The following is a 24,533-nucleotide window of genomic DNA, read 5'->3' on the forward strand; positions in this document are numbered from 1 at the left end:
AAGCCACGTACCGGATATCCAAAGTAATGATCCGAGAGAGTGGGTAAAAGTGTCGTCAAAATTCAGCCAATAAATTATTGCCCTACCAATACGTCGGTGGTTGGAGAGCAGAGGGTGTCAAGAATCTCCAACGGCCGGTGGTCCGACGGGGCGGCGAGGCCAAGTCTTGGCCCAGGCAACTCTGCTTGACGACATCCCTTGGCCTACTGATAGGCGCCAGTCAAAGCGTTACTGCCTTGCTTAGGTACGGATAGGCATGCCCGTGATAAGAACATTAAGCATAAAGCCAGACATTATCACCAGCCCAAAAAATATGCACATGTCACGTGCATGCACATTGTCTGTTGATCTGTTAGCATCACATGCCACTTGGCATTAAACGAGAACAAGACTGATTAATGTATAGGTATTCATGACAACATAACACGACAAAGGGCGGAGTGCGAATACACATATGCCCGAGTCCTTTTATATATATAACATCATCAAGGTGGTCCAGTTGAACCATCCGTATTTCGCTCCTCAGTGGCAGTGTGAGTAGAGGTCAAGGCCTGTGGCTCATCCGGCGAAGGAGGATCTGGCACGATCGTTGTCGAAGATCCAGATGATACCGTTGGCGCATCAGTGCCAGAGCGTGTCTCATCGTCAGGTACAACGGGCGGAGGATCAGCTGGTCTGGTTCGTTCTGATGCAGCGACATCGTCCACCACCGATTCCTCCGGAACGGTGCTTGGAGGCCGTATGTACGTCGATCTCCTTGGGGACGAATAAGCTCTCGAATCGCTTTCCGAAATAATCAGTGACCCTCGCGAGGTGTACACAGTTTGAGATCCATCCAAATTGCGGCTTGTTGGTATGGAGCTCGCTGCTGTCGGAGGCCTCTGCACCCTCTGAGCTGGAGTGCTCTGGCTGCCGGGATTTTCTGCATCCTCAGGAGACCAAGTTCGACCAGGAGAGGGGGCGGGGATAACTAAAATGCCAGGTCCTTGGGCTGCTCCTGATGTCAATGTCTGAGGATTTCCGCCACCCGAATCTGGGCTCTGATCATTGGAAGCATCAGACGGTCGTCCGTCACGAACATCATCTGGGGACCAGGTGCGGTCGTTGGTTCTCGGAGCGGGAATAACTGTAATTGGCAGGGGAGCGACGCTCACAGTGCCTCGATTAGAAAAGCGATCCCTCTGGGCCGATGCAAATGCCTCGAGCCGTCCACGCATGTTCATCCGGCTATCGATTGGTGACCGTCGAATGCCGCTCGCAATTTGAGCATCGGCCACCTCAGCCGGTGGTTCCGCACGCCGTCGTTTGAAAGGGTTGGGGACAGCCTGCCAGATTTGACGAGATAAATTCCGACCGGTTTCAGGCTCGGTTTTGGTAGTAGGTGTGTTGAGAGCCATTTCTTTATCAGCGGCAGAAGGTGTAGTATCTGAGCCCGATGGATCGGAAACAGTCTTTGGGACGTCGACAACTCCAGCACCTTGTTGGGGAGGTTCAGAGACGTTTTGTTGGAAATTGGGGGAGGGGCTGGTGAGGTTGTGATAACGTATTGCGTAGACAGTGCTCGTGGCGCTTCCGGTGTCACTGCGGCTGGGGGTGACGAGCTGTTCGGCCGGGTGGACCATCTGAGAATTACCTGGCATTCGCGACGAAGTAACACCAAGCGCATCGGTCCCTGGTGTGATGCCGTCCGACGGACCCACCCTGCGACGCTTTCTGAGCGGCAGGCGTGCGCGGAGACGGTCATATTGGCCAGCGATTCCTCCAGTAATGCCCTTCCGATGACCTCCATCATCACCCCCATTGTGATCATGACCACGCCAATGGGAGTCATCAGAAGGAGTCATGTGTAACATTTCATCCCCGTCGAAGATTTCGCGTCCTAGAATGCCGTCTTTACGCTCGTCTCTTTCCAAAGATTCGATGCGTTCGACCCACTCCCAGACCACCACACTCGCCGCCGCAGCACCCACCCAACGAATGTATTCACCCCAACCGGCAAGATCTGGCTGAGAAATGTCCAAGACGAAAAAGACAGCTGGAATCGCAACAGATATAAGGGAAATCAAAGCAACCAGACAGATATTCTTCATCTTGGGGTGCCAGAATGCGAAGCGACGTTTGGAGAGGCAATAATAGACGACACAGGAGGCGTATATAATGGAGATGGAAAGTTCAAAGAGATAGTTGAGGGCAGGGATAACGTCTTGGAAACTCCTTGGACGTACTCGAGAGTTGCCACTGACAAAGGAGTCGAGGATAGAGAAGATGGTGTCGAAGGATACCATGGCAAATCCCAGCCATTTTATGGTCACTTTCTCCTTATGGCGGGGAAACAGGCGAATCAAGGTTTGAACCTGGGCAAGCCAGAGAAAGGTGTCGGATATAACGCGGATAATACGGATCTCGATACTGCCGACGACATCGTCCACCAACAAACTAGAGTCCATGTAGCCTTCGTTGTACTGAGACTTGGCTACTTGGAAGGTGTCGGCAGTTGCAATGGTCAAGGACACAGCGACTGTGACGGTGGCGATCTTCTGGAGGAGAGGCCGGCGGCCAACACCAATGATAGGAGAGGAGCCATGAGAGCCTGGGAGCATGCCCCTTCGACCTAAGAATCCAGAACCACCGCCAGGGCCACCGATGAAGAAGGTTCGGGGAGTAATGAAGATGAGGATGACGAGGATGTAACTGATGACGGTGGTGGCAGACAGGACATAGATCTGAGGTGATATAGAGGCGTAGAAAGGGTCTTGAAACCCAATGACCGAGGCATTGCCAGTGGTGTCGGGGCTAATGATGGGATCTGGGTTTTCGCAAGGAAGTTTGAAGGTAACGCGGGCCTCTAGGGTGGTTGTCTCTTCCTCACCAAAGATAATTACGCCTGCAAGTTGGATCAAGTCAGTGAGAGGATGCTGAAAAATGAAGGGGGGGGTAGAATAAAAGACCAACCTCCGGAGGGCAATATCAGCGGCGTACACCATAAGCCTGACTCGGTGGTCGTGGCTGCTATGGCGGTAGCCGTGGCCGTGGCCGTGTTCATCTGGCCCCATAGTTGGCGAGCCGTGATAGGAGCATTATCTGGCATTCTCTATATGAACTACCGGTCCGAGCAGGAGAGGATAAGGTGTCGTGACGACATGGTGAAGAGGAGGATGGGGATTTATCGAGATGCGACGAGGCGCAGGGTCATACTCGCGAGGTGCGCGGCTGGAGAGGGCAGGCAAAAGGGTGGTGGTGATGTTATCTGGTGGATGAGCTGGACGGAGATATTGTCGTCGTGATTGTCAAGATCGAGATGATGTGTAGTGAGGTACGGTTAAGACGAACGCTGGTCGTGATGTTGGGTCGTGATGTTGGTGTTGGTGACGGGAGTGGAAGGGAAAATGGTCTGTGGAGGAGATTCGGATGGAAGATTGAGATTGATCTGGTGTAGTTCAGGTAAGGCAGGCGGCCGAGGGGGCCCCTAAGGGCCTAGGGCTCTCGGGCCCACGGCCCATCTTGTGGGCGCCAGTTCATAGGAGCCGGGAGGCGATTGGCTGGAACGACGGTGCCCCGCAGCAAGGCCGCCTTACCTGGAAAAAGAGACGCAGGTTCAGGCGGATGAGAACCGTAGTACCTAGTACGACTATGCATCTATTATGCAGCGTAGGCCACGTAGATAGACAGACCTGTAATGGCTCGGGAGGACCGAGGAATGACTTATTCGTAAGTATCTCATTAGGTACTTTGCCTTTTGGACTTGCAGCTTACAGCTTGCAGCTTGCACACCCAGCTTCCAACATTCCCAAAGGTCCTAACTCCCTCTGCTCCTTCCTTTGGTTCGTTCCTTCTGTATTACTTCCGAGCTGACTTCTTTGATTCGTCATGGCGTCCATTTTCGGCAGGAACGCGATATCCTGATCACGCGTCCACCAGAATCGGGGACGCAGCTTCTGTGCCGCCTCCCAGAGCCTCACCACGCCCGCACAGTTTTACATACATATGTGCAACTATACTAGTGAAATGAGTACCTGGGATGTACAGACCAGAACCCTTATGGGCTATGTATCTTTGACAGGATCCTCAGTAGTGATCAGGCAAGTCATTTCTTCATCTGGACTAGGTCTCGCGTCAATTTGTGTGTCCCTCGACTCGAGCTGTGAGTCTGGCCAGTGAAAACCTCCCAGATTGTGAGCCTGCAACCCTGCTCGGATGTACCCTGTATGAGTAGTGCCTGCCAAAGGAGCTACCAATTCCTTCCTTCCCAACTTCCACCACGAGTCAAGCAATTGGTTCGGTGGGGTTCCACGCGACGCTTACGTCTTGGCAAAAGTTTAAATCGTTTCTTGTTCAGCCCACTCGATTTCCAGAGCCGTCCAGAGCCGTACAGAGCCTAGACTACGTAGACCATTGACGATGACTTCTGATCATTTTATTCCAGTCATCGACGGCATTTTGTCTTTATACTGGAGGTCAACCTTTACTCAGTAAAGGCTTTTAAAAGTAGATATCCATCGCCCCAGATGCCGACTGTGACGCTCTCACGCGCATGCTCTGCATATCAAACGTTACCTGTGTCGTTATGCCATATCATGTCTAAAACAATCATAGGAATGTGGGTATATCGCACATGCTATCGTCAACAAGGTGCCATGATTGCCTCTCGTTCCATCTCGCAAATACTTTTGGCCTTATTGTAGTCCTGAAGGAAACCCTCCATTCCACGGCATTTGATTGTAGTCTTGGTTGGTCAGCACTTCCAGCATGTCCTGTCGTCCAACCGTCGGTCCAAGCCCTCCAAATCCATTGTCCACCGTGGCATCCGAATTGTGCCAGAGGTTGTCCAGCGGCAACGCGAACCAGTCGGAGAAATCCGTCATCGAAGGATCGAGGCTGGAATCCACCGGTAACGCATGATCGAGGATATCGCCATCCATCACCATGTTTGGCGGAGGGACAAACATTTGCGATTCCAGTTCCGCCATAGGCTTCGCCTCAATCCCCGCCAAAGGATCGCGTAAACTCCATCCGGGACTGAGCTGCTGCGCCAATGTTGATGGTAGGACAGATGACGAGTGAGGAACCTCTGCGTTGCCTTGTCCATTTCCTTGCGGACTCGGCGGCCGAGAGTGATCTCTGCTAGGCCCTGCTGATCCTGTGCCGGGGAGGTGAACTCGGATCAACGTCTGTTTTACGTTCTTGACAATGTTGGTCACTAGTCGTGATGTCGATGCGCTGAGGTGAACATCGTCCACCACCTGCTTAGACATCTCCGTCGTGATTTTTTCCAGCTGATCCAGACATTCTCTCACCATCTTCTCATGCGTTCCTAAACTGAATCGCTGATACCAGTTAGCCAATCGCGTCTGCTTGCACGGTAAGAACTGCAACCTACCTTAAGCACAAACATCATAGCTGACAAGCTGCGTAGGAATGTTCGTACAGGAGCATCTCTCAGATAGCCTTTTGGCCCAATACCTTCCGTCACCTCTCTCAAGATAGCCAAAGCCGCATCAGTCACTTCGCCAATGTAGGCTCGGTTCTCTTCAATCACTTTGGCTAGTGTCGCCTTTCCTTGGTTCGACCCCGACTCGACCCATGTTTCCACCACCTTCTGCAGTCCCAGGGAGTTCAGATACAGCCGGGCATACTGATATTCCATCGTCAGGATGTGTCTCATCACCGGATGAATGTGCTCCTTGGCATTTTCAAACACATTCTTCCAGTGCATCAACAAAGGCTCGAATTTCTTGATAGCCTCTTTGTACCTGCCACTGGATGTCAATATTCGTGTAAACTGTGCCGAGGAGAACACATCACGGTTGGCTCTATTCATCAACCTCGCAATTTGAAGCCAGCAATTCTGCATCAGATCAACTGAGTACTCTCCGGGCTTCGGCTCAATGGTTTGTTTGTTACGCTCCCAGATGGTGTCACCTTCCCACTGCTCGACATGCAAGGACGACTGGACGCCCATCCGGCCACCGGTCTGAGCGACATAGACCAATAGAAGGAGCCGAATCCGTGCTTTCCGTGCACACTCGGAATCGGGCCCGTGTGAATGGCGACAATCTTGGTGGTCAGTATCAAACACCCCGAGTTCAAACGCGAGGTTTTGTCCCAGTCCAAGAAGCATCCATGACATTCTGTCCGAACGCCATGCCGGTTCCAACCAACTCGCATATGGCAAGTTTTCGTAATCTCTGCCGCCCCTCGGCTCGCGCGGCTTATTATCAGTATGCGGCACCAGAGTGGCGTCCAGAAGCCCCGTCTCTCCATCACCTGGAGGGAAATGAAGTGCGCGAGGCTGCCAGTCAGTCAAGACCAGCAGTGCTTCAATGGTGCCAAGAGTGCGCAAGCTGCCAGTCCATGTCAGCTGCCCGGATTGAGATTCACGCAAGCTTGAGGCATTGCCGCCGCCAGAGAAACCGCCCCCAAATTGTTCCTGGCCCCAGAGAAGGCGTTCTACCTGACGTCGGAGATTGTTCCATAACTTGTCATGTATCAAGTACGACCGATATAAAGCACCATGCCCTGACAGTCGCATATGACGGGAAGCAATTGCAAGCATGGCAAGTGCCAGAATCGGCTCATTGACGAGAAGCTCGCGGTGTTTGAATGGAGATCGATAATCGGGAAGCACGACAGGCGTCATTGGTGCAAGCCTTTCGTAGAAGTACTCAATATAATCCATCGCTTCCCACGCAGTAAACCAACCGTTCCTGACAAATCGCATATCTGTCCATGCGTTGATGCCGGCCTGTTGCTCAGCTTGCTCTTCTGGAGTCATCCCCACATCCTTAGGCGCGTCCGGTCCGATGTGGTTCATATTGGAGTGGGTTCGCTTGCGTCCAGGCCGTTCCGAATGAGGACTATCCTTTTCAATCGGAGTTGCATTTTCCGAGAATGCATTGGCAGCATCCACCAGTAACATGATGTTGTCTTGCGTGCTTGACATAGGGGCATTAAGAGTCGCCGCTGCGACCTGACTGTGTAGGTGAACATTGGAGTGCTTGTTGGACGAATTGCCAATTCCCGTGGAGAGATATTCGTCCCGCGGTTGAGAGGTGATGGATTCGCGAGCTGACCAGCCTAATCGGGCGCCACCAGAGTTTGCGACATGAGGCGAAGTGGCATTGGTCAGTTTTGCTGCGATGGGAGAGATCGCATCGTTGGCAGGTCGGAGGGTGTGATCATGAGACACATCTCTTGCAGTTCCATCGGATTTCTTTTGCTTTTTTCTGGTCGGCGCAAACTCGCAAGGAAGTCGCTCGCGCAAGCAGCGCTTACAAGGAGGAGTAGATGGGGCATCGACACCTATGACATTACCCTGTCAGTCTCGAATCTCAGGCACGCAAATATGATGTCACCCCCACATACTTCCAAGATCACACTTGACTTTTCTTTCGCGACATCGCTGGCAGGCCTGGTAGCCACGTCGGTGTGGGTGTCGCCCACCGTCCCGGCCTCCCTGGTCAGATGGCTCTGGGGAGAGGGAATTATCGATTGGCTTAGAGTAGCTGTTTGGCTGCGCCAGGGGGGGGAACTGGCCAGAAGATGCGTAAGACATCGCAGCGGCGTCGCAAATGCAGACGCAGACGCAGACACGCGGGTAGTGGTGGTGAGTGGGATACAGGGTGTGGTTACAATCCAACTCCGTGTCTTAACGAGGCCGAAATAACCGGCGGGAGAGGTTGAGTGAGAGCCAATCGGATTAAACCTTTACAATCCAGCTCCAGTCGGACGACGAGAGGGAAGGAGGGTTGGCCACGGCTCAAGGTGGGGGCCGAGGCAGCGGCGTTGCTGGCCGCTCCTGCCTGCTCTGATACTCCTTCTTGAGGTCCTCTGCCTTGGTTGTGAGACGTCTCAGAGTCGGTAGAACTTCAGAAGAAAATGATTATGTTGTTTGCACTAAAAATACAAGCTGAAGCTTGCTTAAGTTTGAGATTTTGTGCGCGTATTGAGTATGAATAACAGGATGCAGAATATTCTTAGTATATTTAGACAACGGCTTTGGCATATCTATGTCTTGCCTTGAGTGCTTCGTGCTCTGTCATTGAGATGCAGTCATCAATTCCAGTCACTATGAGCAAGGGTGACGGCTAAAATCCGACGACACGCGTATGCTAGTCCCCGTGAATCACACTCAGCCAAAGTCCTGAGATTGCAGATATTCATTGGAGCAATTGAGTCCATCTCACCACTACACTCACATGTCGGCATCATTATCAGTGAGCCTCCATAGATTACGTGTGGCAATTCGCTACGTCCTCAGAACATGATTATACAGGGTTCTCTAGGTATGTGTCTTTGCAAGTCTTGTTCTACCCGGTATGGAATGGAAGTCGACTCCTAAATGGAAGACCTTGAGCAGGAGTACTTGTGAGAAAGGGATCTGCCAGATCGCTTTCTTCGCGCTTCTCTTTACTGAGCATTCCTGCGTGTGTCCTGAGATCGATTGATGCCTTCTTCAGCTCCGGCAGACTCCGGACACTATCTTCGCTGGTTCGCCGGGAGATATCAGGCGTTGGCCGGCCTCCAAGAGCACGAATTCCCCCGGCTTTCCGTGCTGGTAGTTCGCCGGTCCCCGCAGTCAAGACGTACATGAGATACTTCAAGTTTGGTAGCGTGTGCCGGATGTCTAGGACTCGCAACCCTGAGCGACTCATCAGAAACTCGATGTCCTTGTTCAGTAGAAATACCCCGTATTCAAACTTGTACGGCACGTTCGTAGGGTGCAATGGAAATCGTCTCTGGCTCAAAGCCACGGAGATGGGGTCGGAAATATATGAGGCCGATCCATATGCCTCCAAAGGGTATGGCAGCGGCACTGAAAGGTAGAGGGACAACTGGAGGACCATTTGAGCAGTGAATCCAAGCGCTGCTGCAATCTCATCGCGGTTCGTGTCGTTGTACACAGAATTAGGAAGGTGTATTCCACGCATGGTAAACTGCAGCGGACGGTTCTTGATGGGCTCGATAGGGAAGATGGACAGCAACCCCTCACATATTCGACGCATCTGGCCGACCGATTTCTTCTCCATTTCTTTGACCTGGGCCTCAACTTCTGTGCAAGACTTGACCCGTTCGTGGCACACCGCTTGAATCTGGGCCTCGAATTGGTGACCTTCTCTCAATGCATCACGTCTGTGGTTTAACGAATCCTCTAGCTCATGTTTGCGTTTAGACAGCTGCCGAAGATGTTTTTGTTCGGCAGCGAGTGCAGTTCTGGCCTGTGGCCCGTCGTCATCGTCAGTCAAGTCGGCCGCATCATCAAGGCTGGAGGCTCGACTGTTGCCATCCAGACTAGCATTGATGTCGTTCTCCAACTGCGTCCTCACGTTGATCGCATCACGAATGCAGTCGTCCAGATTAGCAAGCTGCATGAGCGCATCAAATGACGATGTCGTCTTGGTGGCAGATTGGTCACTGACATCACTGTAAGGGATGAAGCCGGAAAGCGAGCTGGCTGGTAGGTCTGTAAAACTAGTGTAAATACCATCAGAGAGATGAAGGAGGACACAGTTTTGGGGTAAGGGATGATGGAATGTCTCCAGGTTTTTGCCTATGTAATGCAACGATCGAAAATTGACGTCGAGCTCCACAAGCAGCGAGTACTCGTCGGTGGTGGAAGGTGTTGCCCACACTCGAATGACACATGCATCAGATCGAGAAGCAACAGGATCACAACCATCCAGGTCAAAGTAGGCGTAAGTTGGGTTCATACTGCGCTCAACAACCTCTGTGATATAGATGGGCTCCTCAGCAGCAGAAGAGTGGACGGAAATCCACGTATCAGCCAACCGATTGAGCACCATGTCTTCGAGCTTGGATTGGCGATCCCGTGGACTAGCAGAAGTCCAGTGCAGGGTACTTCTTCGCCGAAGCCTACCTTCGGGCCTCCTCTTGGGGGACCCATCGTTCTTTTCGTACGAGGTTGAGGCCTTGGTTCGACTTAGAGGAGAAGGTTGTTTTTCCAAAGACGCAGTCAAATCGCTAAAGGAGCGAGCGTGTTGCAGGTGATACACATCGTTCTGTAAGGCGCGCTTAGCGGGAGAAACGAGGTTCAGAGGCGCGTCGTCATCGGTGACGGTCTTTCCGCGGGTTCGAGAGTGGTTGGACGTGATATGGAGATTTCGCAGAGAGACGCCATGGAGATGTCGCAGGCGGCGGTTCTGTGATGTTGCGTAAGCTTAGACCCCGACAGACACGCTTGATCGCTACTGACCCACGAGTAGAGGAAAGGTCGCTCATGTTGACTGGCTACGGGAAGATTGGTGGAGGGGTGCCCATGCTCAGACATTGCCGTTGAAATTGAATGGATGCATTGCGATCAAAACATGGAGAGTTGGTTTCTCATGAGATTGATCCTGGGGTCAGTTGGAACGTGCTTCACGCCATGGATCTGAACGATTGCGGGCAAATGGCAATGGAACTTTCATCCGGTATTATTAGGCGGGAAGATTTTTATGAGAAGTGATGATGGTGGACTTCCAATCTCATAAGGGACAATTGATTGCGATGTCGTGTCTGGCAGCCAATAGCCATCTAATTTGGGCATCTGGATCGCCAAGTATTCATTGCAGGGAGACGTTAAGGACGGTTGGGGGCGTGAGGGCGAAAGCAACAGGCCGAGGGGTCACGGCATTGGCATGAATGGGTCTTGCGGGAGGACTTCTAGGGAGCCTTAGGTGCTACTTTAGCAGCCTCTGGGCATGTTCAACTGACTTGTGCGTTGTCTGGAGAAACCCCAATGTCTAATTACCGCACACCTTGGCTATGAAGAGATGAAGAAGTGGTAAGAAAGAAAGACAGCCATTGTTATTGAGCTGTCTCGTTATTGGACGCGACTATAATCGAAGTGAGGTTCTGGTGACTTAGAGCCGTCCCCTAAAATACCTCTAGGTAGTAGGTAATCATAGCACGCTTTGAGGGCGAGAAGAGCTCTACAGCAGCGAGTAATCTCAACCAGGCACCAGAGAAAATGCTACGGAGTATAAACAGCCTCAGCGACTTTTCTCACGTGATGGTAACTCGTGGCGCGGTATGTGGCAAGCGCGACTGCCGTTCTTTCCTTGTCCACCATGGCAATATTTGTCAACGACTACCATCGTTCACTTTCGAACTTCTACCCTCGTGTCGCAAGTCGCCGTTCTCGCTGGTCTTTGCAGGCCCAAGCTATATTGCCATCATATGACATTGCAATTTTGCCTGCAAATAACAACAAAGACTCTTCTGGGAGATGATCGACATTGCGTGCATCAACAAGGTGTGGCTCAACCCACAGACCTCGACGTTGGACGCCAATCTGAACTCGGATCTCGGTAGAGACATGACCATCTTCTCAACGCCCGCAATCCTTGGTGAGTTGAGGCTCAGTGTTATTATCTTGGGCAGAGGGCTACATTGAGAATGACGATGTGATCAATCTTGGCGGCTTGAATGCCCAGTGCTCCCTATCCAGGTACAGCTTGGTGCCCTCTTCTGACAGCTGTTGACAGATCCTGTGTCCCAGCTATTAGCCTGACACCAAGTCCTCCTATCCCCTACCATCAAAGACGTGTCGTGCAGTCTCATCCGTCCAATCTCTCCTATATTCTCGATGTCATGTGTCAAGACACCATCATTGGCAGATGCCCATGTGTGTCTAGCATCTACAGCATACTAACCAACCATTTCTGCATCCTGTGTTTGATCTGTCGCGTTGCACGGAGTCCAAATACTTCCTCGGCTCGACACCTTCTGCCTTTCTTGAAGAATCAGAAAATTACCCTGCTCGTCTCCAAGCTCGCCTCCTGTTTCCACGCTCTGGACCCCGTCGCAATGACAAAATGTCCCGCCATCATCCTCTCCTCCAGAGCTCAAATCCTATATCCATCATAAAGTGGATCGGTTTGTCTACAGGTGGCTCGAGCGCCCCGTGCCACTTTGCCTACCATTGAGTTGTGATGACAGCAGTTCATCTTGCTGTCTAATTTCCCACGAGCTGGCCGGACAACGCTACCGCGTTCAACCTCAGGTTGACCATGGCGCCAGTCTAAACCACTATGGCCCCATGACGGTGTCTGGGAAACATATACTTCCAGACCGCCGCACAGGATTCTTTACCGTCTAGGTGTCGTTCTTTTCTTTCCTTCGCAGCACAGACATACTCACCATAGTCACTCTCTTACTCCTGCGCTGTTGTCACTCCTTTTTACGTACTCCTTCTTTCCTCCGTCGCATTCGCTCGACCTTGCCCTAACGAACTACCATATATCGAATTCTACTCAGTCAAAATGAAGGTCACCTCCAACGCGTTACTGGTGCTAGCCACGAGTAGCTCAGCTTTGGCGGGCTCCTGGAACGACTGGCTTCCATTCAAAGATGCCACTGTCACCGAGACCTTGACTCGAATAACTCAGGTCTGCCCTTGCAACGGCGAGGTGCGCGTCACTCCCGCTCACGCCGCGACCAAGCCTGTCAAGCCCGAGGATGTTACCCGATATACCGTCACCGGTGCCATCAACCCCGAGTACAAACAGCCTTTGACTGTGACCAAGGCTGGACCCATCGTCGTTGTCTTCACGACCGCCGGAACCTTGACCACCAAGACTGGTATCAAACTCGAACTGAAGCCAACCAGCGGCGCAGTCATCACCAAGACTGTCTGGACTGGCCCCCAACCTACCGACAACCTCGAATGGGTCGACTGGGATGCTGAGGATGACAGCAACGGAGGCACCTTGACGAGATCTCATACGAAGACTGTCACCGTGATCGGACCCGCACCGACAGGTACGGAGACTGAGCCATGGGCTGACTGGGTTGCGCCAACCAACACACGCAGTCGTACTCGCACGTACTCCTCTTCAACTACGTCTCGGGGAGTCGGACCCATTCCTGGTTCCACCACATCGCCCGGCTGGAGCCACAGCACATCCACCACGTCCTCCAGCTCTGTTGCCGGCCCCGGTGAGGGAACGACAAGCTCCTCCAGCTCTGATGTCGGCCCCGGTGAGGGAACGACAAGCACCTTCAGCACAACTTCCAGCATGACGACAACAACCTCCTTCAGCTCCTCCGTCGACCCCGGCGAGCAAAGCACTTCCTCTTCGTCGTCTGAGGATGCTGTCACCTCGTCATCGTCGTCTTCCTCGGCTGATGCCGTCACCTCGTCATCGTCGTCTTCCTCGGCTGATGCTGTCACCTCAAGCTCCTCGTCATCCGAGGCCGCTGTCACTTCCTCGTCTTCGTCTTCCTCCGAAGACGCCGTTACCTCCACATCTTCGGTCATCGACGATATCACGACCACAACAACTCCTCCCACAACCACAACAACTCCTGTGACAACCACGACCACTTCGCCTCCCGCAAGTGGGTCAACTGTCATCGCTGACGTCCGTGGTCTTGATTACATTACTGCTATCATTCAACAGCACAACGTCCACCGTGCCAACCACTCTGCTGCGGATCTCGTCTGGTCTGCCGACCTTGCTACTATCGCTGGCCAAACTGCTGCCAGCTGCGTCTATGCTCACGACGTGTAAGTACACATTCAACCCACCTGTGCCCCTCTCTCTCGTTTGAGACGAGAACTAATCCTTTCTATCAGTACCACTGGCGGTGGTGGCTACGGCCAAAACATTGGCGCCGGTTATACGCCCAACCAGGCCGGTGTAATGATCACCAACGACATGTACAACGGCGAAATTGGCTACTATCCTGGTCCCTACGACACTGATAACATCGATTTGACCAACTTTGGACGATTCGGCCACTTTACTCAAATCGTCTGGAAGGGAACTCAAAACGTTGGCTGTGCTACACAGTACTGCCCTAACGGTCTTGTCAATGCCGAGTTCACCAACTGGTTCACCGTTTGCAACTACAGCCCTCCCGGAAACATCCGTGGAGCATATGCCAACGTTGGCGCTCCTCTCGGAGGACCTACTGTCGTCGTTATCGCCAACCCTAACTAAGTGGTTGCGATGGCAGTCATGTCGGAAGACATGGTTGCTTCGTATGATGGAAGGGCTTGATAGTTTGGAGAGATTTTGATTCAAGATTCAACTACAAAGGACTTAGGGAAAGGCGAAGAAAGCATAGCGTTAACGGTCGTTTCAGGTCTGGATCCGAGATACATGCAGGCACAAGTCGATATATAGGCCAAATATCATGCATGGTTATCACTTTGCCAACCTGGTGAAAGCCACCATTGGGTATGGTTGGCTCGCCACGGGAGAAACGAATGGGCTTCTGACTCAACCAACTTTCTCCGCTAATATGTAGTTACGTATATATCCACGTATTTAATGATGATCCCGCTTGTTTGAGATTAGCACCAGAGATTGCACCAAGGCAAACGACATAGTCATGTTATCGAAGCATTCTTTGGTGTACCTAGAAGGGGTTGGCTCAAAAGGACCCATTAGCATTGGTGCGGAATCGTAGTGAGCGGTGACAAGAACGTATGCTTTCTGCGAGACAGATTATGTCAGGTATTCATACCCCTCCCTCCAGTCTGAGCAGAGGCAGTGAGTGCAAGCTACACATATCAACCTTCTCGTGCCTTGACTTCCAAACGCGAGCAGATGTTGTTTGTCTATAAACGAAATTTCCAGAACACCATGCTTTGACTGCAGAGACACACATGCAGAAAATAAAGACTGTATACCAACCGCGTCCAGAGGGATCCAGCACTAGCATCATCCCTAACGACGTAATGAGTCTAGACGGGCTTGTAGGTCGTCATCGTCCCCTCCACCACCACCAATAGCCTGTGCGACGCGTGTCTCCGGTACAGCTGCCTTCTGTAGGCCGGTTGGTGTCTCTCCCATCTAAAAAGAAGAGTCAGTACTGGTCGTTGCTCTCGCCGTAGCGGACCTAGGGGTTTGACCAAGGAGTATATTTTGGAAACTTACAGCATTGTTCAAATCGACTCCAATCTCATCGAGGATCTGGTTGACGACTTCTTCACCTTCCTCCTCGTCTTCCAGCCCTGTAACATCATCGATAGCATCATCCATCATTTCTTGCCGTTGATCCATGATATCGTTCTCTCGTTCAAACTCCATGGCTATCCGCTGCAGCGCGGGGAGGTTCATCTGTCGGTTCATGCTTCCCAAGAGTTGCGTCGCACCCTTCATTGATTGCATCATTTGTTCATTACTCCGGACGGTCTAGACAGAAGCAGGCCTATGTCAGCGCACAGCCTTGCATATATATCGTGGAGAGCAGTCTGTAGAATTACCTGTATTCGCAATGAGATGGCCTGCAGCTGGGTTCTCATCTGGTAGAATTTTTGAATATACCGCCTCGTGCGGACAAGGTCTTTGGCCTGAATCTTGCATGCCCCAATCTGACCGTTTTTGGCGGATTTCTTGATATCTGCGACCAGCTTCTTCTCTTGATTTTCCAACTTGACTCTCTCCCGATCCAGTTCTCGTTGTGTCTTTTCGAGGGCTCGTTGATGTTTGCGTAGACGCTCAGCCGGCGTCATGCGCTTGCCAAATGCCCATTCGATAATCTACGTGTCAGGGTTTAGTTTGGCTGTTTGTCCATTTCGCGACGTGGTTTAGGCAGACAGGCGGGGCATGCACGCTTACATTCATGGTCAAGCCAGGTGTGAAGGATGTGAGTGAGCTGGGAGGGGAGTAAGTGTGTCACCAGCTGTGGTGTGTCGAAGAACAACTCCTCTATTGAGATTGCAGTTGATGCTATGGATTGATAGGTTTTGTCACGGAGGTTACAGGAACCCAAAGATGACAGGCGGTGCAGTCGGGCGTGGGTTGGTTCGGAGCGATGAGTGGAAGAACGGACCAAGTCTGGGAGCAAGGAAGTGACGTATTATTGCGGTTGGTTGGTTGCCAGTCCAGGCGGGCAATTGATTAGGCTGCAGCTCCCGCAAGGTTGGAGAGCCAACGACGCCTAAAATCTGCTGGCTTTTGGCTAGAGAGGCCCGGGACTGCCCGGCGTAACCCCCTAAACTGGGTCCAGCTGCCGCCCATGAACCCAAACAAGGCTGCACCCGATCTCATGGTTGACATAAAGGCCGTTGTTCTTGGCTGGAGGCGTCCATCTGACCAACAGGCGACTTTTTCAGGATCTGCAACCAAAGTGTCACTCCATCATCAGTATTATTATTGTCCTTGAGTTCCTGTCGCCGCCGTGAAACCAACGACCTCATCTTCACTCAACCTTCCCTTGACCAGTGCAAAGGCCCTACCCTCCTTCAAAGGTCTTTCTCAGGTATTCAATGCCGCCCACATAGATCCCTCACCTATTGTGACCCTGCCGTCATGAGTCCACCTTCTTTGCCTGCGGACTCGGAAGTCCCAGGCAAATCAACCTCATCTTTACCTTCCACCTCAACCGACCAGCCTGACCTAGCCTTGTCGTCTCCCGAACCCATTCATCCTCCTCTATATCATCTGCCTCAATATATGACCGTTGGCTCTGGCGGACAATCCTCCCACGCCGGTGCCCTGATGCAACAACTGGAAAACGACTCTGGCTATGGCAGCATGCCTGGCGATGTTCAACAGTCCGGTGGCGAAATGCGCGCGTGGGAAGATGAGCTTCTCAGAGACAGGCCCACGCCTGCTCATACTCCACAGATCAACGGACAGCCTGCCTCCATGTCAGACAACGAGAAAAGAGCTCTTGCCAGTCATGTTCACCAACTCTATTATAATCAAAATCGAGTCGCTTTAGCCAAAGCGATTTCCCAGACTGTCGAAATGTTAAAACAACTACAAGAGATGAACAGTCAATGGCCAGCTCATTATCCATCCACACAGAAAACCGACACTAGCGCACCCCCGGCTCGTCCAACTCTTGCCACCGCTCAGTCCACTCGAGATCATTCCGAATTCTCCCTTCAAGACGCCCAAAAGAGACCTCTCCGTCCTGGCGCCGCCAGAAGATATGGGACTTCCATCGGAGAGATTACCTCTGGCGAATCAAGCGAACAGCCGATCATCAATAAGACTCCCGAACCACGCCTCATCACCCCTCAGATTGCCCAAGAATTCTCTATCCTCAAACTCGACCTCAAGGTAGGCGCACTGTCGCAAACAGAGCTGGTGCATTCTCTCGAGAAAAAGTCCATCGCGTCGTTGCTTGATGGAAAGATCAGTCAGAGCGTGCGCCATCTTCTGTCATTGCGGGATCGGATAGAAGACACTTCGTCCAAAGTTCTGGTCACTGGAGATCTCAATGCTGGAAAGTCGACATTTTGTAATGCTCTCTTACGGCGGAAGATTCTCCCTGAAGACCAGCAGCCCTGCACCAGCATTTTCTGTGAAGTTCTTGACGCAAGGGAGAATGGTGGGCTGGAGGAGGTGCACGCCGTGCACAAGGATGCCATCTACGATCGGAACGATGAAAGCACGTACGACGCTTATTCCCTGCAAGACTTGGAAAAGATTGTTGTGGACAATGAGAAATATATGCAATGCAAAGTCTACGTCAAGGACAGCAGGACGATAGATGAATCGTTATTGAACAATGGCGTTGTCGACATCGCCCTCATCGATGCTCCTGGTTTGAATGCCGATTCTGTCAAGACAACCGCGGTCTTCGCCAGGCAGGAAGAAATCGACGTCGTCGTCTTCGTGGTCTCGGCCGCCAATCACTTTACTTTGTCTGCCAAGGAGTTCATCTGGCAGGCAGCTCACGAAAAAGCTTATATGTTCATGGTCGTCAATGGTTTTGATAACATTCGAGACAAAGAGCGCTGTCAGAAACTAATCCTTGACCAACTAGCTAAATTGAGCCCGCAGACTTTCAAGGAAGCTCAGGAACTGGTTCACTTTGTCTCGAGCAATGCTATTCCTACACTGCCTGGCGGAGGTGGTGGGGACGATAGCGGAGGCTCTGGCTCTGGCTCCGGTTCGTCCGGATCGTCACCCCCGGACGATGGCGATGATGGAGACTCCAAGGGCAAAGGCAAGGACAAGGAAAAAATACAAGATTTCCAAGTTCTGGAGGCTGCTCTCAGAAGATTCGTCCTGGAGAAGAGAGCCCGGTCTAAGCTGGCACCAGCAAAGACGTACTTGTTGAACTGTCTGGGCGATATGAATGTCTTGGCCACAGTGAACCGAGACGTGTCACAGGCCGAGCTTGACCGGGTTTCTAAAGAATTGTCGGAGATTGAGCCAGAGTTTGAGAAACGCTCTAAGCTTCGAGGCACCATCTCAGAGCAACTCGAGAAGGATATCGAGTCGACGGCAGTCGAAGTATACGACCACACTCGGTCAACGCTGTCAAGCACGATTGCCAATGTGGGCAAAGACGATCACGGGGTCGAGTATCCCGGTCTTTTCTCTGCCTTCCAATATGCGGAGGATCTCCGTGTGGCGATGCTTGACCAAATCGCTGAAGCAGTGGCCAGTTGCGAGGCCTATGCACGTACCAAAACCGTTCAGGGAGTCGACATGGTCAAATCACTTGGCCTATTGCACGTGGGCCAGGATTATGACAACCTCTCATTCCAGGCCGACAAAATGTTCCAACGCCGCAGGGACGCACTGGTGCGTACTGTTGACACGAACGTTGAGCTTTGGGATTTCTTCGATGTTGCTGGACTCTGGGAACGGCAAGAGAAGACAGTTGGTACGGGGCTAGCGCTGACGGTGGCCGGCACAGTTGGCTCGCGGGCAATTGGAGGCGTTGGCTGGGTGGACGGGGCTTTTGGCGCAGCCAAAATCGCGGGGAGTCAAAACTTGAGACGAATGTTTGTTCCGGGTGTTGTTGCTGCTGGTAAGTTTATTGATGTTTGTCTATTAATTCTGGTGTCACTAATGACTTATTTGCAGCTATTGTGGCTGTTGCCTACATTCTATCAACAATACCTCAAAATCTTCCCCCTCGCCTAGCGTCCAAACTTTCGGCCACGTTGGCTCAGATGGACTACACGCATAGCAATTCAGCACGAATTGCGGGTGAAGTACGACGAGTACTTCGTTACCCAGCATCACGGTTGTCCACTGATCTCCAGTCGGGCGTGGAAGAGCTGAGACAGAAAAAGGAAGACGTGGCCAAGATTCAGAAGGAAAGCGAAGTCGCAAGAAAATACTTTAGCAACCTGGTACGAGACTCGAGTGAGACACGTCGACGGGTGTCGGTCATCGACCTCGAGGGACCTATTCCTGGAGCAGCTGCGGCATATGTTTCTTGACCACCTTATCTGGACAGGGGTTTGTAAGCTTGATTTGGTGACGATGAAACGAAAAGTTGACGCCTGGGACAATACTGCATTGAAGCGGACGCATGAGGATTTCAAATCTCCACTTGATACCATCGACTGATGCAGAGCGGTTTATTGCAAGCAACGCAACTCTTGTTTGTATATTGATTATGGTATCTTTGGTAATGCCGTTGAGCGACGAGTTGTACATACTGTAATACTCCCAATTTCAACATTTGGTTTTGACAGGGGTCCATTAGATTTGTGCCAATTAAGGAGAGTTTCGTTTCATTCATGGTTTGTACAGTCAGGGACATCGACGTCATCGCCTTCCGTCACGCCGGCAAACACAAAGTGGCGGGAACTTTCTAGGCAGCCATGGATGGCTTCAGGCTGCGGACTATGGAGTACAGGAGGTCGATAAAGACTCATAGATGGCATAAACACAGATCCCATCATTTGGGGCTATGTATAGGTATACACGCCATCATTTGCCGCGGGAATGCTGGAACGTGGAGAGCAGGATTCTGAGGGACAAGAGGACCACGTGTTGTGCTCCGGAGCTCCGTGATGGGCAGTGTCCAAACATCTTACAAATGAATCTATTCAGGGACCTTCTTGGGGAACCCCCAACGCCCGGGGGGGAAGTCGATCGAGCCAAAGGGCCCTTAGCCTAAGCCCGAGGGCCCAGGTGTACCACCCCCGAGGCTCATCGTAGCCCCACCACAATTCTACCTCGGGCTTCCTGACAAAACCTACCCTGCAGTCCACGATGAGCAGCGATTCTAGCACTTTGTCAAGCATCTTTTGGTGCGACTTGACAAAGAGGCTCGTAATGATAGGATCGAGGCCCTGGTCGTTGGTAGGGCTTCTGTGTGACTTGGATTCTTCTTGGGTTACACGTGTGGCATGGTCGGCCCAACGACCTGTAACTTAATTAAGGCAGTTAGCGGCTGTAGAGACCAGTTGGTGGAAGGAAAACTGTATGTAAAAGATGCTGCGCCATCGACATCCATCAAATCCGACTACCCAAGAACCCCATGCATATCGAGACGCATGAATCTGGAGAGATCAATTCCATTCTTTTCGAGGGTCATGGACTGGAATCTGCCGTCCTAAACATGTACGCTACCGAAGCGGCTGGAATTGGTCCGTCTGGACAGACTGCATCTTGCAGTGCGCTTGTGGTTGCGCTTGACGTCCAGTCTAATGCTCAGAGCATCCATACCAGGTTCCCCGCGCTAAACGCAATCCCAAAACTCAACGCCAGTGGGTGCCAGTTGCCAGTCGCCGTCAGTTCCAGTACCAGTACCAGCGTCAGAGCCAGAGCCAAAGCCGGTCGGTCCCTCCATCCCGCAGACAGGATTGTCTTTGCCACGCATTGCCCTTGCGCTTGCGGAGCTATTGCCCCTACCACGAGCCCACGACCAGTTACGCCAGTCGATCACTGCTGGACCAAACTACTGCGACTCCCAGGTCCCAAGAAGGAGTGTGGGAGTTCGTCTCCAAGCTTCCAAGGTGGTGACGGAACAGTCCTTTGTCCCCAGATCCATACTCGGTGGTAATCCATTCCCCAATCCTGTCTTGCCTCCAAGCCTTTCTCCCCCTTCCCTTGAGCATCCAGTCATCCAGTCATCCACCATCCACAGTGACGCCCACGCCCGCACCGCACTCCATCTTGCACATACTCCTACTACTACCCATACTCCCGCTCCTCTCTTTCTCTGCCTCAAGCCTCGCACATCCTTTCTCACAGTCATACCTTGATCCTCCTTTTACCACATACCCTCTCGGCACATCTACACTCCTCCAGACCTGTCGTCACCGATCTCCTCCTTCAAAGGTTGGCTCATTGTTCTTTTGCACCTTTACCACGCTTCCTCTACTCAAGCACCATACCTTGCGCCGTCCCCGCAATCCGCCACTGCTGGGTTCCGCCGCCCTTGATTTCCAAACACGAGTTCTAGCTTCCTCCCTCGCCTTTCTTAGGCAGAGTCCACCACCTCCTTCGCAAACCTCGATCGCATGCTCCAGAGGTGTCCCTTCCCATCCATCTGTCTTCTTACCCCACCTCAATCGTCAACCCTCGCCCTCGTCAAGCCTTCAAGCTGGCGGGAACCACCGATCGAAGAACTTCCACACATGGAGGCTTCCTCAACCGAGTCTTTGGTAACAAGAAAGACAAGGATGTAGATTCGGACGGTACCACTCCCAGAACCAGTTTTGAGTCCAACAAATCAGTTCCGAGTACAAACAGCTCCGACGAGCCTGCGGGCCTCGTTGAATCACCCACCAGCCCCACGGGCCAGATCAATACCCCTCGAAAACCAGAAGACAACATGGCTTCATCGCCAACTACCGATGGCAAGAAAAGGCGAAGTAGTAGTGCCAAAGCAAAAGAGATATTCACTCAGGCCAAGAACTCTTTGATTCATGGAGATCGTGAAGGGCCTCAGACACCCATGCAGAAACTATCAAAAACCGACGCCGCTCTGAGCGTTCCCCAAGGCTCATTGAACAATTCCGCTGGCGAGTCGCAGCCTACCCCCAATTCCTCCTTTTTGGTTGGCGTCACCGAAGACAAGAACAAAAAGTGCCGTCGCACCATGGAGGACACTCACTCGTATTTGTACAACTTCCTGGGTACTCCCGCGCCCACTATCCCTTCAGATACATCGTTGACCAAGAAATCATCGACGGAGGAGAAGCCCAACTTGTCCACCATTCCGTCAGATCCTAGTCAACATGTGGTTGAGACCGACAATGGCTATTTTGCCATTTTCGATGGCCACGCGGGTACTTTCGCCGCCGAATGGTGTGGCAAGAAATTGCACATCATCTTGGAAGACCTGATGCGCCGTTATCCTAACACGGCCGTGCCAGAGTTACTGGATCAGACTTACACCTCGGCTGACAACCAGTTGGAGAAACTTCCACTGAAGAACAGCGGGTGCACCGCCATCACAGCAGTCCTGCGGTGGGAGGACCGAGTCCCAACGGCTCACTCAGCTACAGGGTCGCAAGCGATAGCACCGCTGGCGGCACAGGCGGCGAAAGAGGCAGAAAAGAATGAAGCAATCAACGGTAAGGACGCAACACCGCGGTCAAATTCAGTCGCTGAAGCTGCGGCAGCAGCTATTCAAGACGCCCGACAGAAGGCGACTCGTCAGAGAGTGTTGTATACCGCCAACGTCGGGGATGCACGCATCATCTTGTGCCGGAACGGTAAAGCACTTCGTTTGTCGTACGATCATAAAGGTATGGACGAGAACGAAGGCCGCCGCATCTCCAAGGCAGGTGGATTGATTCTAAATAACCGAGTGAACGGCGTGCTTGCGGTGACGCGTGCTCTGGGTGATTCATATCTCAAGGACTTGGTGACTGGTCATCCCTACACAACCGAGACGGTGATTCAGCCAGATCAAGATGAGTTCCTGATTTTGGCATGCGATGGGGTGAGTCGACTCGACGGCCAATCCTGTCTACTACGGACGCTAACAGGGTACAGTTGTGGGACGTATGTTCCGATCAAGAGGCAGTAGATCTGGTACGAAATATCGATGATCCTCAAGCGGCGTCGAAGAAGCTAGTGGACTATGCCCTGGCTCGCTTCTCGACGGACAATCTTTCTGTGATGGTGGTTCGATTTGACCCACAGAAGCTCCAGCAGAACACCAAGATTGACATTGGAGTGGAAAGCGAGAGCAGCAAAGACACGCATGCCGTCAGTGAGGTGGAGATGATAGTGGCCGAGGCTCGTCGACATTCTGGAGTGGTGCCGGATGGAGCGCTGTCAGATCAGGAATCAGAGGAACTGCGGCAAACCGTAGTTCAAGAGCATGAGAAAGAGCAACCAGAATCTGGACCTGAGCTCACACCGGAGGGCCAGGTAGAAGCGAATAAAATTCTGTCAGAATCGCAGCAACAAGAGCAGGAAAAAAAGGAAGGAAGTTGACCCAGGTGAGGACGGTGAAGACGATGACGAGGTGACGAGCATTGGATTGGGTGGTTAGAGCATCTTGAGGAGAGCGTTGCAACCATGCTGACAAGCTGGGATGGGCTTCCTACACTCCTTTTCAACGACCGGTTGCATGATTGACGAAAAGAGAAACGAGTGGCTCCGGCGGGTTGGAAGCTGGGTGAGGTGGGAAATTGGGTCACAGGAAGGTAGCACGGACATGGTACGAGGATCCCGGTTGTTGTAGGTTATATCGCGTTGCGTCTATGAAGCATTTGGGAATGACTAGCTCACTTGCTGCTTTGGACATATCATCTCCCATATTGCTGCTAGACCCTGAACATGTTGGATTTAGACGCACAAAGGCTTTTACAAGAGGTCGGGGGACGAAGAGCTGGGAGATGCCTTTCGGTGGATGACTCTGGTCTGCGAGTTATTCTATAGCCATGCTACCTAAGATGTGAGATGTTGATCGAATACGAGGCTGATGGAGCTGGATCAATGTACGAGGCTGTAGTATGCATATTTGGTGTATGGAACAAGTACAGAAGTAACAAGTTGCAAACAGCATACGTCATATCACGTGACTTATGCTCTTGTCGCCATGGATTGCTTAGGGAAGGTGCCACGATACCAACGGCCTCTCTTTCTCTCCAACTATCTAACTATCAGTCAGCTGCAACGTTGATGAAAGAGAAGGCACGTGACACGCCTGCGACTACTAGCAGTTTATGATCGATGCAAGGTTCGGTTCAATTAAAAACCCGTAGAATGGACTGTTAACCTCAAAGTACCGAATCTTACCGAATCCCCGAAACCATTATTATTGCATTGGGATTTCGGCAGTACCAGATCGAGAAAGTCCGGTGGAGTGGATGGGCAGCACGAAATTCAATAACTATGATTTACTAGAAGAGGCAACTATATTGCCCCTATCAATCACAATACTGACGGGATTCTTGACAAGGCAAATTAATTGAAGACACATCTTGAGTCGCACAATGTAGTGGATGTCATGTTGAGAAACTTGTGTGTGGCTTTGGAATGCGTCACAGCAGCAAAATGGTACTACAATCCCTTACCTACGGAGTACTGTGGTTACTTTTATGCAGGCGGTTTAATTAAAGAACATGTGCACCGGCATGCCAGGGGGGCCGGGGGGGCCTATCATTGTACTTTAAGTGCTAAATACCTAAAGCTTCCACGATATCCATAGCCATTCATCCATTCGCCCATTATCCACACTTCCATCTCACCGTAGAGGAACAACATCATTCCTTTGATCCTGAAGTCGGGACCATCCGCTCCATCATTGTCACTAGTAAGTTGCAATCCTCAGAGCCTCTCACTGGTCCATGGATTGATACGTACCACAGAAATTTAAAGAGGTTCCCTTCGACCCATGTGCTTGAAACTTGAAGA

General features: G+C 51.9%; 7 protein-coding genes across 7 annotated transcripts; 3 read left to right on the forward strand and 4 right to left on the reverse strand.

Annotated features, from left to right (window-relative positions):
- Nucleotides 1–485: 485 nt before the first annotated feature.
- Nucleotides 486–3,088, reverse strand: PV10_04736 (uncharacterized protein; the record flags this gene model as incomplete). Its single annotated transcript, XM_016369312.1, has 2 exons — nt 486–2,884; nt 2,953–3,088. The coding sequence occupies 2 exons, from the start codon at nt 3,086–3,088 to the stop codon at nt 486–488; spliced, it is 2,535 nt and encodes an 844-aa protein (XP_016225100.1).
- Nucleotides 3,089–4,494: 1,406 nt separating this feature from the next.
- PV10_04737 (uncharacterized protein) lies at nt 4,495–7,612 on the reverse strand. Its single transcript, XM_016369313.1, has 3 exons — nt 7,363–7,612; nt 5,378–7,299; nt 4,495–5,324 (listed from the first exon to the last, which is right to left on the reverse strand). The coding sequence occupies exons 1-3, from the start codon at nt 7,550–7,552 to the stop codon at nt 4,674–4,676; spliced, it is 2,763 nt and encodes a 920-aa protein (XP_016225101.1). The 5' UTR covers nt 7,553–7,612; the 3' UTR covers nt 4,495–4,673.
- A 624-nt stretch (nt 7,613–8,236) lies between these two features.
- Nucleotides 8,237–10,667, reverse strand: PV10_04738 (uncharacterized protein). The gene is made up of 2 exons (XM_016369314.1): nt 10,211–10,667; nt 8,237–10,157 (listed from the first exon to the last, which is right to left on the reverse strand). The coding sequence occupies exons 1-2, from the start codon at nt 10,283–10,285 to the stop codon at nt 8,307–8,309; spliced, it is 1,926 nt and encodes a 641-aa protein (XP_016225102.1). The 5' UTR covers nt 10,286–10,667; the 3' UTR covers nt 8,237–8,306.
- A 1,304-nt stretch (nt 10,668–11,971) lies between these two features.
- PV10_04739 (uncharacterized protein) lies at nt 11,972–14,308 on the forward strand. The gene is made up of 2 exons (XM_016369315.1): nt 11,972–13,507; nt 13,577–14,308. The coding sequence occupies exons 1-2, from the start codon at nt 12,261–12,263 to the stop codon at nt 13,941–13,943; spliced, it is 1,614 nt and encodes a 537-aa protein (XP_016225103.1). The 5' UTR covers nt 11,972–12,260; the 3' UTR covers nt 13,944–14,308.
- A 36-nt stretch (nt 14,309–14,344) lies between these two features.
- On the reverse strand, nt 14,345–15,763 carry PV10_04740 (uncharacterized protein). The gene is made up of 4 exons (XM_016369316.1): nt 15,570–15,763; nt 15,215–15,490; nt 14,886–15,143; nt 14,345–14,801 (listed from the first exon to the last, which is right to left on the reverse strand). Exons 1-4 carry the CDS (start codon nt 15,573–15,575, stop codon nt 14,676–14,678), a joined length of 666 nt encoding a protein of 221 aa, XP_016225104.1. The 5' UTR covers nt 15,576–15,763; the 3' UTR covers nt 14,345–14,675.
- Nucleotides 15,764–16,060: 297 nt separating this feature from the next.
- Nucleotides 16,061–19,444, forward strand: PV10_04741 (uncharacterized protein). The gene is made up of 2 exons (XM_016369317.1): nt 16,061–18,726; nt 18,783–19,444. Exons 1-2 carry the CDS (start codon nt 16,263–16,265, stop codon nt 19,142–19,144), a joined length of 2,826 nt encoding a protein of 941 aa, XP_016225105.1. The 5' UTR covers nt 16,061–16,262; the 3' UTR covers nt 19,145–19,444.
- A 1,338-nt stretch (nt 19,445–20,782) lies between these two features.
- On the forward strand, nt 20,783–23,536 carry PV10_04742 (uncharacterized protein). Its single transcript, XM_016369318.1, has 2 exons — nt 20,783–22,608; nt 22,662–23,536. Exons 1-2 carry the CDS (start codon nt 21,493–21,495, stop codon nt 23,106–23,108), a joined length of 1,563 nt encoding a protein of 520 aa, XP_016225106.1. The 5' UTR covers nt 20,783–21,492; the 3' UTR covers nt 23,109–23,536.
- Nucleotides 23,537–24,533: the final 997 nt, after the last annotated feature.

The sequence above is a fragment of the Exophiala mesophila genome (assembly GCF_000836275.1).
Source record: "Exophiala mesophila strain CBS 40295 unplaced genomic scaffold supercont1.3, whole genome shotgun sequence".
Lineage (NCBI taxonomy): Eukaryota > Fungi > Ascomycota > Eurotiomycetes > Chaetothyriales > Herpotrichiellaceae > Exophiala > Exophiala mesophila.